Source organism: Macaca fascicularis, chromosome 16 (genome assembly GCF_037993035.2).
Source record: "Macaca fascicularis isolate 582-1 chromosome 16, T2T-MFA8v1.1".
NCBI classification, from domain to species: Eukaryota; Metazoa; Chordata; class Mammalia; order Primates; family Cercopithecidae; genus Macaca; species Macaca fascicularis.
In genome coordinates this window covers 17,055,708-17,070,868 of record NC_088390.1, presented here as the reverse complement: position 1 = coordinate 17,070,868, position 15,161 = coordinate 17,055,708, and the positions used below count along the sequence as shown (strand labels likewise).

Here is a 15,161-nt window from a genome sequence, read left to right as displayed (position 1 = left end):
TGTGATTGGCAATGAGACATTAGGGAACCCTGCCATTCAATTCTCAGCCACTCCCCAAATCAGGCTGGATTTTGTTTTTCATTTCATGCATAACAGGTATTGGCTTTAAAACTCCAAAGTGCTGTAGATTGACCAGGACAATGTGTGTGGCTGCAGAGAGCGGCAGTCAGTCCCATGGAAGCACAGTCTGGAAGTGCAGTCTGCTCACTGGACAAAGCTGAACTTGCTGTATTTCCTTCTTCTCCTTCCTTCTCCTCTTTCTCCTTCTCCTTCTTCCTCCTCCTCCTCCTTTTTTACAACAGGGTCTCCTTCTGTAGCCCAGGTTGGAGTGCAGTGGTGTGATTGTAGCTCACTGTGGCCTTGAACTCCTGAGCTCCAGCCCAGGGTTGCAATCCTCCAGCCTCCCAAGTTGCTAGGACTATGGGTGCACACCACCACACCCAGCTAATTAAAAAAAAATTAGGTCTGGTGCAGTGGCTAACGCCTCTAATCCCAGCACTTTGGGAGGCCAAGATGGGTGGATCACCGAGGTCAGGAGTTCGAGACCAGCCTGGCCAATATGGTGAAACCCCATCTCTACTAAAAATGCAAAAATTAGCCATGAGTGGTGGCTCACACCTCTAGTCCCAGGTACTCAGGAGGCTGAGGCATAAGAATCGCTTGAACCCAGGAGGTGGAGGTTGCAGTGAGCTGAGATCACGCCATTGCACTCCAGCCTGGGCAACAGAGTGAGACTCAGTCTCAAAAAAAAAAAAAAAAAAAGTAAATTATAGAGACAGGGTCGCTATGTTGCCCAGGCTAGAGCTGAGCTTTCTAACCATCAATGCTAACCCCCAGCGAGCCAGCTGCTCCGTGAGGTGGTGAGAGCCCTGACCCTGGGGGTGTGCAAACAGGAGGTGACGGGGGACACAATGAGGACATCCTGTAGTGACTTTGGGCTTACTCATTTCAACAGGCAGAAAGTTCCTGGCAATAGGATCTCTTTCTTACCTCTCTCTTAGAAATCCACCTGCCAGAGCCCAGCTATGGTTTTGTTACTGTTCATTGACACAAGTAATTAAATGTAAAAGTTACAAATAGGGCTAAATTCCCCTTTGACGGTCACCCCCAGTCCTGGTTCCCTCTTGCCCCGACCGATGAGAGCCAGAGTCATCATGCATGTCCTTGCAGACTTCTTACGCTTCACAGTTATGTGTGCGTGATCACGGACAACACGGTGCTGTACTGTGTGTGTATCTGTGTGTGTGTTGTTTGTTTTTGTTTTACTAAAGGCATCATGCTGTAAGGCTCATGCTATAAGCTACTTTTATTTACTCAGCGTCTGTCCCGACAGCTTTGAGATGTCTCATTCTTTTAACTGTGGCATTGACTCCTGGCTCTGCCCTGTGCACCCTGCTTATTCAGGCATCCTCTGCTGTGTGGACATTTACATGGTTTCCAGTGTCTCACTGTCGTTAGGAGGCTCACTGAGGAGGAGAATTTCTGGGGAGTGGGTAAGGTCTGTGTTCTGCATTTAACTGACCCTGGCCAGTTGCCCTCCAGAACGCTGCTGCCAGCTCCCTCCCTCCAGCGGGACGTGAGGTTATGTTCTGTAGATCACCCCCTGCTCTTGATGTTATCAAACATTAAAACTTCGCAACCTAGTAGGTGAAAGTTAGTTTTTCATTGTTCAGTTGTGTTTTTCTGATTTTTGGGAGACTGGACATTTTCCGTGTTTGCTGACCGTTTGCATCTCCTCTCCTGCTCTGTGCTCCATCACCCTGCTCCAGCTGCTTCCCGGAGCCTCCTTCTTTACTCTCCACCTGCCCGCGTCCTCCTCGTCTTTCAGTTTCTTCCTAAGGGCCCATGGGCTTTCTTTGGTTTTTACGTTCCTCTCACTCTGCCTTTGGCTGTTTCTGGGCCTCCCATCTCCTGGGAGGTTTCAGAGGATGGGGAAGACACAGGAGTGTAGTCGCCATGCAGTGCAATATGGGCTGTAGTGTTCATCCTCCATGGCCTTTATTGAGGACTTACTGTGTGCCAAGAACCTGCTCTAAGAACGTAACTGTGCTCCCTCACTTCATGCTCATAACCACTTGTGAGACGGGCAATGTTCTCATCCTTTTTTTTTTTTTTTTTTTTTTTTTTGGAGATGGAGTCTCTGTTGCCCAGGCTGGAGTGCAATGGCATGATCTCGGCTCATTGCAACCTCCGCCTTGCAGGTTCAAGCCATTCTCCTGCCTCAGCCTCCCAAATAGCTGGGACTACAGGCACAGACTGGGACTACAGGCCACCACACCTGGCTAATTTTTTTGTTTTTTGTTTTTTGTTTTTTAGTAGAGATGGAATTTCATCATGTTGCCCAGGGTGGTCTCGAATTCCTGAACTCAGACAATCCACTCACCTTGGCCTCCCAAAGTGCTAGGATTACAGGCGTGAGCCATCAGGCCCGACCTCATCCTTGTTTTACACAGAGAACATGGAGGCACAGAGGAGTTCCATAAATTGCCACCAAGGCCTTCCACTGGTGTGCAGCAGAGTCAAGATTCAAACCCAGGCTGTCTGGCCCTGGGGTCCAGCCTCTCCAGTGCTCTGCTAGGTGCTGGACAGGGTCAACGAGACACAGAGAATGAGCACCACCTGACAGACTGGGACAGTCAGGGACGGCTTCCTGGAGGAGGTGACACCTCAATGGAGCCTTGAGGGAAGAGCAGGAGGGGCTGACCAGGCAATGAATAGAATAAGTATAACCAGGAAGAGGGAAAAGCCTGAGTGTTGCTGGGAGGCTGGAGAGCTGGCCTGGCTTGGGGTGTGTGCCAGGGGGGCAGGACCAAGGGATGGCCAGGGCCAGATCTAGAAAAGCCTGGGCCATCCCATAGTCAATACCTCATCGCAAGGCCCGGCAGGCCTTCCACTGCTCTGTGTGTACCCCATGGGACGCCAGGAGCCTGGGCTGCAGCCACCCACCTGGGCTCCTTAGACCCAGTGCACAGGCATGGGGGCGGGAGTGGGTGTGGCTGATTTACATCCAACAGGTTGAGGGGAAAACCCAGGAAGTGCAGCCCAGGCACTAATCAAATCTAAGACTAATAATAAGCATCCTGAGTAATGAGTGGCCTGGGCCGGAGCAGGCGAGGTGGCCGGAGCCGTGTGGACCAGGAGGAGCGGTGTGAGTAGCCGGGCAGGAGGGCAGGAGGGCAGGAGGGCAGGAGGGCAGGTGTGAGGTGTGAGGAGGGTTGGGCCTCAGTGCTGTGGGGGTTGGCAGTGTCTGGTGGGTGCAAGGCCCACAGCAGATCCACACACTGGGGCAGTCCCAGCCTCCCAAGCCCCGGCACATGGAGAGCCCTGGATCTGGATGCCTCTGGGGTGTGGGGCTTGCCTTCCGGGAGAGAAGCCATCGAGGCTGCAGGGTTGGCCACACCAGCAGGAATTCCCTTTGTCACCACGGCCCTCTGGACACCCCCTATTTTCCCCCTTACATGCCCGCTGGACCATTTTAATGCTAATCTCAAACACCAGATTGTTTGATTTGTAGAGACCACAGGATCTATTCCTTAAGAACACAAACTCTAAAACCAAAACAAAAAACGAAGCATCATACCATCACCCCTGCTGAAACAACAATTCCTGAACATCATCACATAGCCCGCCAGGGTTCAAACTGCCCCGACTATCTCATCTATGTCTTTCTCAGTTGATTTGTTCAAATCAGCCTGGCCCACATTAGACTTTTGGCTATGTTTTAATCTATAACAGTTTCCGCCCATTTTTTCCTCGGTTATTTATTTGTTGACAAAATTGGACTATTTATCCTATAGTTTTTTTTTTGTTTTTTTTGAGACAGAGTCTTGCTCTGTCACCCAGGCTGGAGTCAATGGCCTGATCTTGGCTTGCTACAACCTCCGCCTCCAGGGTTCAAGCTATTCTCCTGCCTCAGCCTCCCAAGTGACTGAGATTATAGGTGCTCACCACCACGCCCGGTTAATTTTTTGTATTTTTAGTAGAGATAGGCTTTCGCCATGTTGGCCAGTCTGGTCTCAAACTCCTGACCTCAGGTAATCTACCTGCCTCAGCCTCCCAAAGTGCTGGGATTACAGGCGTGAGCCACGGTGCCCGGCCCTTATAGCATTTTTATCAGAGTGAGTTTCTAAGGTTTTATGAAAGGGCCCCAGGTCCGTCACTGTGCAGACAGAACCCATGGCCAGATGGACCGGGGCACAGCCTAGATTCACAGCCTCTCCCTGCTGCTCTGTCCTACACCCCAGGCAGGGAGCAAATCTGTTCTCCCATCCTCTTTTGTGTCCAGCCACCATGTCCCCAGAATCTACCAAGTCAGGGGCTCAAATACATAAAGTTTCTGAGAGACTTGGACAAGGCAGTGACCAGAGGCTGCCTTGACACAGGATGAAATTGCCCAGGCCTCTGGCACCACGAGTCAGGACGCAGCTAGAACTGTGACCTGGCAGTGGCAGCAGCTGTCTGGTGCTGCCGAATCAGCCCTGAGCCACTCTGGGACCTTGGCTGAGCCGCTTCCCCTCAGTGTAAAATGAAGTAGACTGTCTTTCCTACCAGACATCCCTCAAAAACACAACAGTGCTTTGATGAAACTACCAGACCCCCTCTTGGGGAGTCACAAGGAAAGGCTCTGAGAAGACCTGCAGTTAAAAGAAATGCCTTGACTTTCTTTAACCCAGTGTTTTTCAAACTAATTTGATCACAGAGATCTTTCTTGGTATAGCACCTGTTAACCAGCCAAGCACGTGAGGAGGGACAAGCAGAGGGCTCTGATAATCACCCTCCTTGGCTGCTGTCTGGTCTCGGGATGCAGGAGAGAGTTTCCATCTTGCATCCAAATTTGTGGCGGCCCAGAGTGTGAGCCCAGCCCACAGAGCTAGTGTCAGATAGGAGTTCCCTTTCTTCCCTTTCCGTCAATGGAGCTTCTCTCTCAAGCTTCTATTCTGCCTGGCTGGTGTCAGTCATGGGGTTTTCCCACCCTCCTTTGGCACTTGATGATGGTTCTGGGATTTTATGTAGGTCCATATGGTGGTAGAGGAGGGGGCAGGGACAGGCCCACTGGTCAGCTTGGCATCTGCCATCTGGTCAGTCAGGCTCCATCTCTCCTTCAGGTCCAGTGGCTTTGGTGGCTTCCAGGCAATGAATGGGTCTTGGAACCTCTCCAAAGCTGCCCTTGTCACATAGAACCTCCTGCCCACCTTCCACTCAACCAACCCTTCACGGTGATATGCGGTGGGTGGCGGCTTTCTCCCTCTTTGCTCTTCCACCCAAATATGGGGAGAATCAGGGGTCTGTCTTTAATTTTGTTTGATCTTTTGATTTTAGATTTGCTTTTGAATAGATAGTATAGTCAGATGGTTTGAAACCCAGAAAGTATTGAAAGATATATAATAGAAAGTCTTTTTTTCTCCTTGTCCTCCATCTGCCAAGTTCCCACCTCCCCTAGAATAAGTAGCTTTATTTACATATAACTTACATGCCGTGAAATTCACCTGTGTAAAGTGTACAAGTCTGTGTTTTTGGTATATTTACAGAGTTGTGCAACCATCCCCGTAAGCTAATTTTAGAACATTTCGATGACCCCAAAAAGAAACTTTGTCAGTCTTCATTCCTCCCTAGCCCCAGGCTAATCTACTCTCTGTCTCTATAGATTTGCCTATTTTGGACATTTTCCATAAATGGAATCATATGTGGTGTATTGTGACTAGCTGTTTCCACTTGGCATAATGTTTTCAAGGGCCGTCCAAGTTGTAGCAGGTATCAGTACTTCCTTCAGTTTTGTGGCTAAATCACATTCCATTTTATGGATATATCATGTGGCTTATCCAGTCATCGGTGGATGGACATTTGGGATGTTTCTACTTTTTGTCACTGTGATTATTAACAATGCTTCTATGAACTTTTGGGTTTAAGTTTTAAGTGAACATGTCTTCTTTTCTCTTAGACGGATACCTACAAGTGGAATTGCTGGGTCATATGATACATTCTATGTTTAACATTTAAAGGAACTGCCAAATGCTTTCCAAAGTGGCTGCACTATTTTATAATTCACTTCAGGCACGAAGGTTCTGATTTCTCCACGTCTTCACTGACGCTTGTCATTGACCGTCTTTCTCATTCTAGCCATCCCAGGGGGTGTGAGGTGGTATCTCACTGTGGTTTGGATTTGCATTTCCCTAGTGACAAATGATGTTGAGCATCTTTTGCATGTGCTTTTTGGCCATTTATATGTTTTTTGGGGGAAAATGTCTATGGAAATAGTCCATATAAAAATTGGGTTATTTGTCTTTTCATTATTCTGTTATAAGCATTCTTTATATATTTTGGATACAAGCTCCTTATGAGGTATAAGATTTGTAACTATTTTCTCCAAGTTTGTGGATTGTCTTTTTACTTTCTTCATGGTTTTCTTTGGAGCACAAAAGTTTTCATTTTGATTAAGTTCAATTTTGATCAATCTTCTCTTCTATCACATGCAAATTTGGTGTCATTGCCTAGCCCCAAATCATGAAGATTTAATTCTATGTTTTCTTCTATGAGTTCTGTGGTTTTAGCTCTTACATGTAAGTCTATGATCTACTTGGATTTAATGTTTGTGTGTGGTGTGAGATAACAGTCCAAATTCATTCTTTTGTACGTGAATACCCAGTTGACCCAGCAATATTTTTGAAAACACTATTCTTTCTCCCATTGAATTGTCTGGGTATCCTTGTTGAAAATCCATTGATCATAACTGTTAGGCTTTATTTTTGAACTCTCAATTTCATTCTATTGATTTATACCTGTCTTGATGCCAGTACCACCCTTTTTTTTTTTTTTTTTGGAGACGGAATCTTGCTGTGTGGCCCAGGCTGGAGTGCAGTGGCGCGATCTCGGCTCACTGCAAGCTCCACCTCCCAGGTTCACGCCATTCTCCCGCCTCAGCCTCCGAGTAGCTGGGACTACAGGCGCCCGCCACCACGCCCGGCTAGTTTTTTGTATTTTTGGTAGAGACGGGATTTCACCATGTTAGCCAGGATGGTCTCGATCTCCTGACCTTGTGATCCACCCTCCTCGGCCTCCCAAAGTGCTGGGATTACAGGCTTGAGCCACCGCGCCCGGCCCACCCTATCTTAATTAGCATTGTATTGCAATAAGTTTTGAAGTAGGGAACCGTGAGTCTTCCAACTATGCTTTGTTTTCTTTCAATCCATGAGCATGGGATGGCTTTCCATTTATTTAAATCTTTAATTTCCTTCAGCAATGTTTTTTAGTTTTCATGTATGTCTCTCATTTCTTTTATTAATTTTTTTCTTAAATATTTTCTTTAAAATAGTGTTTTTGGTTTCTTATTTATTTATTTTTTTTATTTTTTTTTGGAGACAGAGTTGCCCAGGCTGGAGTGCAGAGGCACCATCTCTGCTCACTGCAAGCTCTGCCTCCCAGGTTTGTGCCATTCTCCTGCCTCAGCCTCTCGAATAGCTGGGACCACAGCACCCGCCACCACACCTGGCTAATTTTTTTTTTTGTATTTTTAGTAGAGATGGGTTTTGCTGTGTTAGCCAGGATGGTCTCGATCTCCTGACCTCGTGATCTGCCAGCTTCAGCCTCCCAAAGTGCTGGGATTACAGGTGTGAGCCACTGTGCCCGGCCTGGTTTCTTATTTGTAACAGAATTTTTTTATGCATACATGACCATTTACAAATATGATTAGAACTTTCCCCTTTTTTCAAAAATAACCTCCAAAACAAAAACAGGGCCTATGAGCCATGCCATTATATACCTTGTTTTGTTTTTGTTTTTTTAGTTAATATGTCTTGCTGTTCTTTCCATAGCAACATACAGAGAGCTTCCTCATTACTTTTGTTGATAGCTATATAACAATCTAGTGTATAAATGTACTGTAATTTACTCAGTCAATCCCTGCTGATGGATATTGGGTTACTTTTAATCTTCTGCTATTACAAATGTTGCTGCAATTGGCCAGATGTGGTGGCTCACACCTGTAATTCCAGCACTTTGAAAGTCTGAGGCAGGCAGATCACCTGAGGTCAGGAGTTCCAGACCAGCCTGGCCAACATGGTGAAACCCTATCTCTACCAAAAATACAAAAATTAGCCAGGCATGCTGGTAGGTGCCTGTAATCCCAGCTACTCGGGAGACTGAGGTAGGAGAATTGCTTGAACCCAGGAGGCAGAAGTTTCAGTGAGCTGAGATCACACCACTGCACTCCAGCCTAGGAGATGGAATGAGACTCCATCTCAAAAGAAAAAAAAAAAAAAAAAGAAAGAAAGAGGAAAAAAAACACACAAAAAGCAAATGTTGTGCTCACCTTGGCAGCACATATACTAAAAAAAAATATTACTGCAGTAAATTTATAATTTCACACTTCAGGATAAATTTCAAAGTTTAATCACTGGGTCAGTGGGTAAATCCATCAGTAATTTTGACAAATGTTGTCAAATTACCCTCCATGGGGGTTATTTCTATTTACTCTCCTTTCGTAATGAATAAGAATGCCACTGTCCCCACAGGCTCTGCCAATAGAAGGTTCTATTAAGCTTTTGGAGTTTTACCAATCTCAGGGTGAAGATGGTATCAGTGTAGTTTGAATTTGCCTGTCTCTTTTGAATGAGACATCCTTATGTTGTATTTCCCTGTCTGTGAACTGTCTATTCATGTCCTTTGCCCGTTTTTCTCATGGGTAGCTGATCTTTATTTTTCTGTTTATTCTTTAGATCTTTAGATCTGAGTTGCAAAGGTTTTGTGCCTGTTTTTCATATGTCTTTGGACTTGGGTGTTTGTTGTCATAAAGAAGTTTTGTTGTTGTTGTTTTTGTTTGTTTGTTTGTTTGCTTGCTTTGTTTTGTTTCTGAGATGGAGTTTCACTCTGTCGTTCAGGCTGGAGTGCAGTGGTGCAATCTCAGCTCACTGCAACTTCCCCCTCCTGGGTTCAAGCAATTCTCCTGCCTCAGCCTCCTGAGTAGCTGGGATTACAGGTGCACACCACCATGCCCAGCTAATTTTTGTATTTCTAGTAAAGACAAGGTTTCACCATATTGGTTAAATTGACCTGGAACTCCTGACCTCAGGTGATCCACCCACCTCGGGCTCCAAAGTGCTGGGATTACAGGCAGGAGCTGCTGTGTCCAGCCGAAAAAGTTTTTTTGTTTGCCTGTTTTTTTGTGGATTCTATGTTATGCATCTTTTCTTTTATGGATTTTGGGTCATAGAAAGGCCTTTCACAATTTGATGATGGAAAACAGTTATGAAATGGTTTCTTCTCTATTAAATTTACATATTTTTATTCTTTTCACATTTAAATATTTTATTGGGTTGCTTTTTGATATGAGGGAAATTATTTCCTGTGCTCGTTTCTGGCCCAGTCACTTTGTGCCAAGAATCTTTTCTTCTGAGGGTTGAAAGCAACAGCTAGGACTTTCCCCTTTCCTCATCAAGGCACCTCTCCTTGCGTCCTCCCTGGATGAAGGAGATGCAGGCAGGGAGGGAGCTGCTGCTGAAACTCAATACGATCCCTGCCCAGCTGTCTATCAGGCACAGTGCAAGAATGTGGCTTGCTTTTCCTTCCACAGGTCTTTACTGAGGACAACTATATACAAGGAATCCAGCTACTGATTAGCATTTATCCAGCACCTGCTGTGTGCCTGCTGTCATGGAAGGCACTGGATTCAGAGACGAATGAGATAGTAGGGGGAGGCAGAATGGCTACACCCTGAAATGTCACATTACCAAGAAATGTCACCCAGCAGTGGGTGCTGGGAGTTCAGGTTCTGGGAGTAGTTCTCCTGGCCCAGAGTACTAATTTGATGCTACTGTCATTATTAATGATTATCATTGGCTGGGCACAGGGGATCACACCTGTTGTCTTAGCTACTTGGAAAACTGAGGGGAGGGAATCACTTGAACCCAGGAGTTCAAGGCTGCAGTGAGCTATGATTGCACCACTGTAATTTTGTAGAAACAGAGCAAGACCCTGTCTCTATAAAAGAAAATTTAATTATCACTAATATTAAAATTATTTTATATTATCATAAAATGATAACTATTAACCCATTATATTTCACACTATTTATATTTATACTAGCAGCCATATCTTGGGCCAGTTACATGCTTGTCATGTACACACCCTTGAGAAGATCTACAAAAGAAAGCCTAGAATCCCCATTTGACAGGTCAGGAAAACTGAGGTTGTGCACAGCCTGAGTCCTTCCCAAGATGACTCAGCCGTGCTTTCCCCACCGTGGGCACTTCACTCCGGCACACTCTGGGTCACCGAACCGTGGCGAATCTGTTTTCAACATGAGCTGACAGGAGGTGAAAATTATGATGGGTGGAAGTGGCTGTCCCCATTTCACAAACAGAAAACTGAGAAGGTGACTTGACCAGTTCTCCCAGGACCTAACTAAGTTCTTCTTCCTTTAGAACCAGCATGGGAGCCTGGGCGTGGTGGCTCATGCCTGTCATCCCAGCACTTTGGGAGGCCAAGGCAGGCAGATCACCTGAGGTCAGGGGTTCGAGATCAGTCTGACCAACATGGCGAAACCCCATCTACTAAAAATACAAAAATTAGCTGGGTGTGGTGGCACACACCTGTAATCCCAGCTACTCGGGAGGCTGAGGCAGGAGAATCGCTTGAACTCAGGAGGCAGAGGTTGCAGTGAGCTGAGATCTCACCACTGCACTCCAGCCTGGGGAACAAGAGTGAAACTCCATCTCAAAAAAGAAAAAAACAAACAAACAAAAAGCATGGGGATGGTGGACTCCCAACCCTGAACATCTCTGAAGGTTCATTCTGAGTGGAGATGGGAGCAGCCACGGTGGTCTATTGCAAAATACAACTCACAGAAACCAAAAGCCATCTTTTCCTCCTCCTCCTTCCTTCTCCTCCCCTTCTCTTCCCTGTCTTCTTCATCTCTCTTCTTTTTCCCTTCTTCTCCTCTTCTGCCTCCTCTTCCTCATTCTTCTTTTCCTGCTCCATTTCTTCTTCCTCCTCCTTCCTGGTTAGCAGAAGCTAGGTTGTAAGGTCACCATCCATTCCCATGCACGTCCCTCAGGTCTCAGGCTGCAGCCTCATTGGGGCACACACCCTGTCTCTGCATGCTGGAATCCTCTCCTGTCCCCACCCCACTGGTGAGCTCAACTCATAGCCCCCAGCCCTAGTTTGCAATCAGTGTTTGCTTGAAAGACTGCATGAGAAAGGCCGGGTGCTGTGGCTCACGCCTGTAATCCCAGCACTTTGGGAGGCCAAGGCAGGTGGATCACGAGGTCAGGAGATCGAGACCATCCTGGCCAACACGGTGAAACCCCGTCTCTACTAAAAATACAAAAAAATTAGCCAGGCATGGTGGCGGGCGTCTGTAGTCCCAGCTACTCGGGAGGCTGACAAAGGAGAATGGCATGAATCCGGGAGGCGGAACTTGCAGTGAGCAGAGATGGCGCCACTGCATGCCAGCCTGGGCGACAGAGCGAGACTCTGTCTCAAAAAAAAAAAAGCAAAAACAAAACCAAAAAAAAACTAGATAAGAAATTCCTCCTATCTGCCAAGCTTTTACTGTTCCTTCTCTTCTAGCCACATCTACAGGTTTTCTTGGTGAAATTGTAAAGGGCAAGAACGAGGAGCCGACCCCTCCCCTCAACCCTGTTCCTTCACTCCTGCACAGAACCCTCCCCACCAAGGAGGAAAAGATGGAGTTGGCCCACGCAAACAGGAATTGGCCCCTAAAAGTTTTGTTTTCTCGATCCAGGTGTGGGCCTTGTCCAGTACAATACTCCTTATCACAGGAAGCGGCAATATTAACAAGGGCAGCAGCTCAGGGGGTTGCCTTTACTATCATGCTCAATACTGTACTAGGGACCTGCCATGCATATGCTGCTCGCGGTGATTCTGTGAGTAACAACAGCATCCTCATTTTACAGGGGAGGACACTGGGTCTCCAAGAGGGGAAGTTGTGCCCGAGGTCACACAGCGAGGAGTACCAGCCCCATGACTCACAGCCCAGGGTTCCCAAGGCTCATCCCCAAAGTGGCTCAGAATCTGGTCCACTCCCTCTGCTGGTCCTTGACTTGTCCATTTTAGACACTCTGGATTGATTTCCCACTTTCTGAGGTGAGAACTTAACTTGGACGTCACTATCTGTGTGCATGCAGCCTCCCCTCCCCAGGCCCCCAGTGAAGTAGGGGTGCGTGTTCAGTTGGAGTCAAGATAGACCTGCTGGCTGCCGGCTCTGCCCCAGAAAGTCAACTCCTCTGCAGTTCTGTTCTCCCGGCTCTCCTTCCTCTCTCCTAGAAAGCCTGTTTTTGCCTTTGTTCGCTGACAATGGTCTAATGGCTCTCACAGTGAGTAAACTCTTTTACAGAAGGAATAATTCCAAGTCTCCACCTTATTCATTGACTCAGATGGTTCATTTATTTATGACAATGTAAATATTGCCCACAGCTGAGCTGCTATTCATGTCCCATGATTACCTTTCTTTTCTTTCTTTCTTTCTTTTTTTTTGTGGGGGGAGACCGAGTCTCACTCTGTGGCCCAGGCTGGAGTGCAGTGGCATAATCTTAGCTCACTGCAACCTCTGTCTCCTGGTTTCAAGTGATTCTCCTGCCTCAGCTTGTCAAGTAGCTGAGATTACAGGCATGCACCACCACAAGCAGCTAATTTTCGTATTTTCAGTGAAGACGGGGTTTCACCATATTGGCCAGGCTGGTCTCGAACTCCTGACCTCAAATGATCCACCTGCCTCAGCCTCCCAAAGTGATTGGATAACAGGCATGAGCCACCATACCTGGCTTACTTTTCTTTTCTTAGTGATGTCTTCTGTTTCCCTGGAGTTGGTAACTCCTCTGTTTTCTATGCATGTAGTTCATCTCCAGCTCTGGGACAAATCCACCCTGTCAGTTGGTCAGACATCCTCACTTACCTATCACTTCTGTGTTTTCACTGGTGACGTTTACCCTTCTTCCATTTTAGCTGGAATAGAGTACCCTCTAGACCTCCAAGCAGCTGTCACTGGGGAAGTCCTTCACCATCATTCCGAGAATGCCCACCTCCCCCTCTCCGCTGAGAGGGGTCCTGTTCTTCACCACCCCTGATTTTTTTTTTGTCCGCTCCCCAGATTCAGTGGAGCACGTCCTCCAGTAGCTTCCAAGATCTTGCATGTCTGAGAAAGTCTTTATTCTACCTCGCACTTGATAGATAACAATGTTCTAGACTGAAAATAACTTTCTATCATAAACTTTAAGGCATTGCTCCATTTTCTGCTTACTTTCTGCTTTCTACTTCCACTTTTTGCTGGTAAAATATATATAATGAAACTTTGACCATTTTAATCATGATGACGTATTCAATTAAGTGGCACTACGTACATGCACAAGCACCACTATCTATATCCAAAACCTTTTTACGGCCCCAGACAGAAATTCTGAACCCATTAATCAATTAGCCTGCCTGTGCTAACCTCTATTTTACTCTCTAACTCTATGAATTTGCCTCTTCTACTTCCCTCAGGTAAGGGGAATTGTACAATATTTTTCTCTATATGACTGTCTTATTTCACTTAGCATAATATCTTCAAAGTTTATCCATGTTGTAGCATGTATAAGTATTCCATTCATTTTAATATCATCATAGTATCCCGCTGTGTACCTGTAACATATTTTCTTCATCCATTCATATGCTGATAAATGATTGGACTGTTTCCACCTTTGGCTGTTGCAAATATGCTGTTCTGAATGTTGGGGTACAAGTACCTGTTTGCATCCCTGTTTCAGTTCTTTTGGATATTTACTTAGGAGTGGAATTACTGGGTCATGTGGTAGTTTTATGTTTGTCTTTTGAAGGAACTGCCAGACTTTTCCACAGCTGTTGCTCTGTTATACATTCCCATGAGCAGTGCCTTCACATCCACATTCTTCACGTCTCCAACGCTGCTTATTTTCCATTTTTAAATAATAGCCATCCTAATGGGTGTGAAATGATATCTTATTGTGGTTTTGATTTGCATTTCCCTAATGACTAATGATGTTGAGCATCTTTTCTTGTGCTTATTGACCACTTGAATGTTTTATTTGGAGAAATGCTGATTCAAGCCTTTTGCTCAGCTTTGACTTGAGTTGTTTGGTTTTTTGTTGTTGAGTTTTAGGAGTTCTTTATATATTCTGGATATTACTCCCACATCAGATATATGATTTGAAGATATTTTCTCCCATCCTGTGAGTTGTCTTTTCACTCTCTCAATAGTGTCCTTTGGTGCACAAAAGTTTTAAATTTTGATGAAGTCCAATTTATCTAGTTTTTTCCTTTCATTGCCTATGCCTTTGGTGCTGTATCCAAGATATCATTGTCAAATTTAGTGCATGGAGATTTCCCGCTATGTTTTCTTCCGAAAGTTTTATAGTTTTAGCCCTTAGTCCGTTTTGAGTTATTTTTTGTATGTGGTGTTAGGGAAGCATTCAACTTCATTCTCTTGTATGTGATTATCAAATTTTTCCAGTATCATTTGTGGAAGACTGTCCTTTTCCCCACTGAATAGAATTGTTAGGGTTTTCTACATATAACATTGGGTTACCTGTGATAAGAGATAATCTTATGCTCTCCTTTCCACTGTGGATACTTTTATTTCTTTTTCTTGTCTAAGTGCTCTGGCTAGTGCTCCTGGTGCTATGTTGAAGAGAAGTGGCAAATATGTGTATCCTGGCCTTGCTCTGATCTTAGGGGAAAGCTTTCTCTTTCACCATTGAGAATGTGGGATTCTCAAATATGGCCTTTATCATGATAGGAAAGTTACTTTGTATTCCTAGTTTCTTGAGTGTTTTTATCATTAAAAATATTTGGATTTAGTCAAGCACTTTTTCTGCATCAATTGAGATGATCATTTAGTTTTACTATTCATTTCTTTAGTGTGGTGCATTTTACTAGTTGATAAAATGTATGTTGAACTACCATTGCACTCCAGAAATAAATCCCACTTGGTTATGGTGAATAAACTTTTAATGTGCCATTGAGTTCAATTTGCATACATAAGGCATATTGGTGTGTAATTTTCTCTCCTTGTGACATCTTTATTGTGATTTTGTATTAGTGTAATCCTGACCTCGTGAATGAGTTAGGAAGTGTTCTTTCCTCTTTGATTTTTGGGAAGAGTTTCAGAAGAATTGGTGTTCATTCCTTTTTAA

The 15,161-nt window shown here is 45.3% G+C and overlaps 1 protein-coding gene across 2 annotated transcripts in view; it reads left to right on the top strand.

The window, feature by feature from the left end:
* Positions 1-3,082: 3,082 nt before the first annotated feature.
* The window catches only part of TNFRSF13B (TNF receptor superfamily member 13B), a 31,190-nt gene continuing 19,111 nt past the window's right edge, over positions 3,083-15,161 (top strand). For both annotated transcript variants that reach the window (XM_005582997.5, XM_005582995.5), the window contains exon 1: positions 3,083-3,148. In XM_005582997.5, coding sequence (XP_005583054.2) covers positions 3,088-3,148 — 61 coding nt within the window. In that variant the 5' untranslated portion in view covers positions 3,083-3,087. The remainder of the gene's footprint in view (positions 3,149-15,161) is intronic.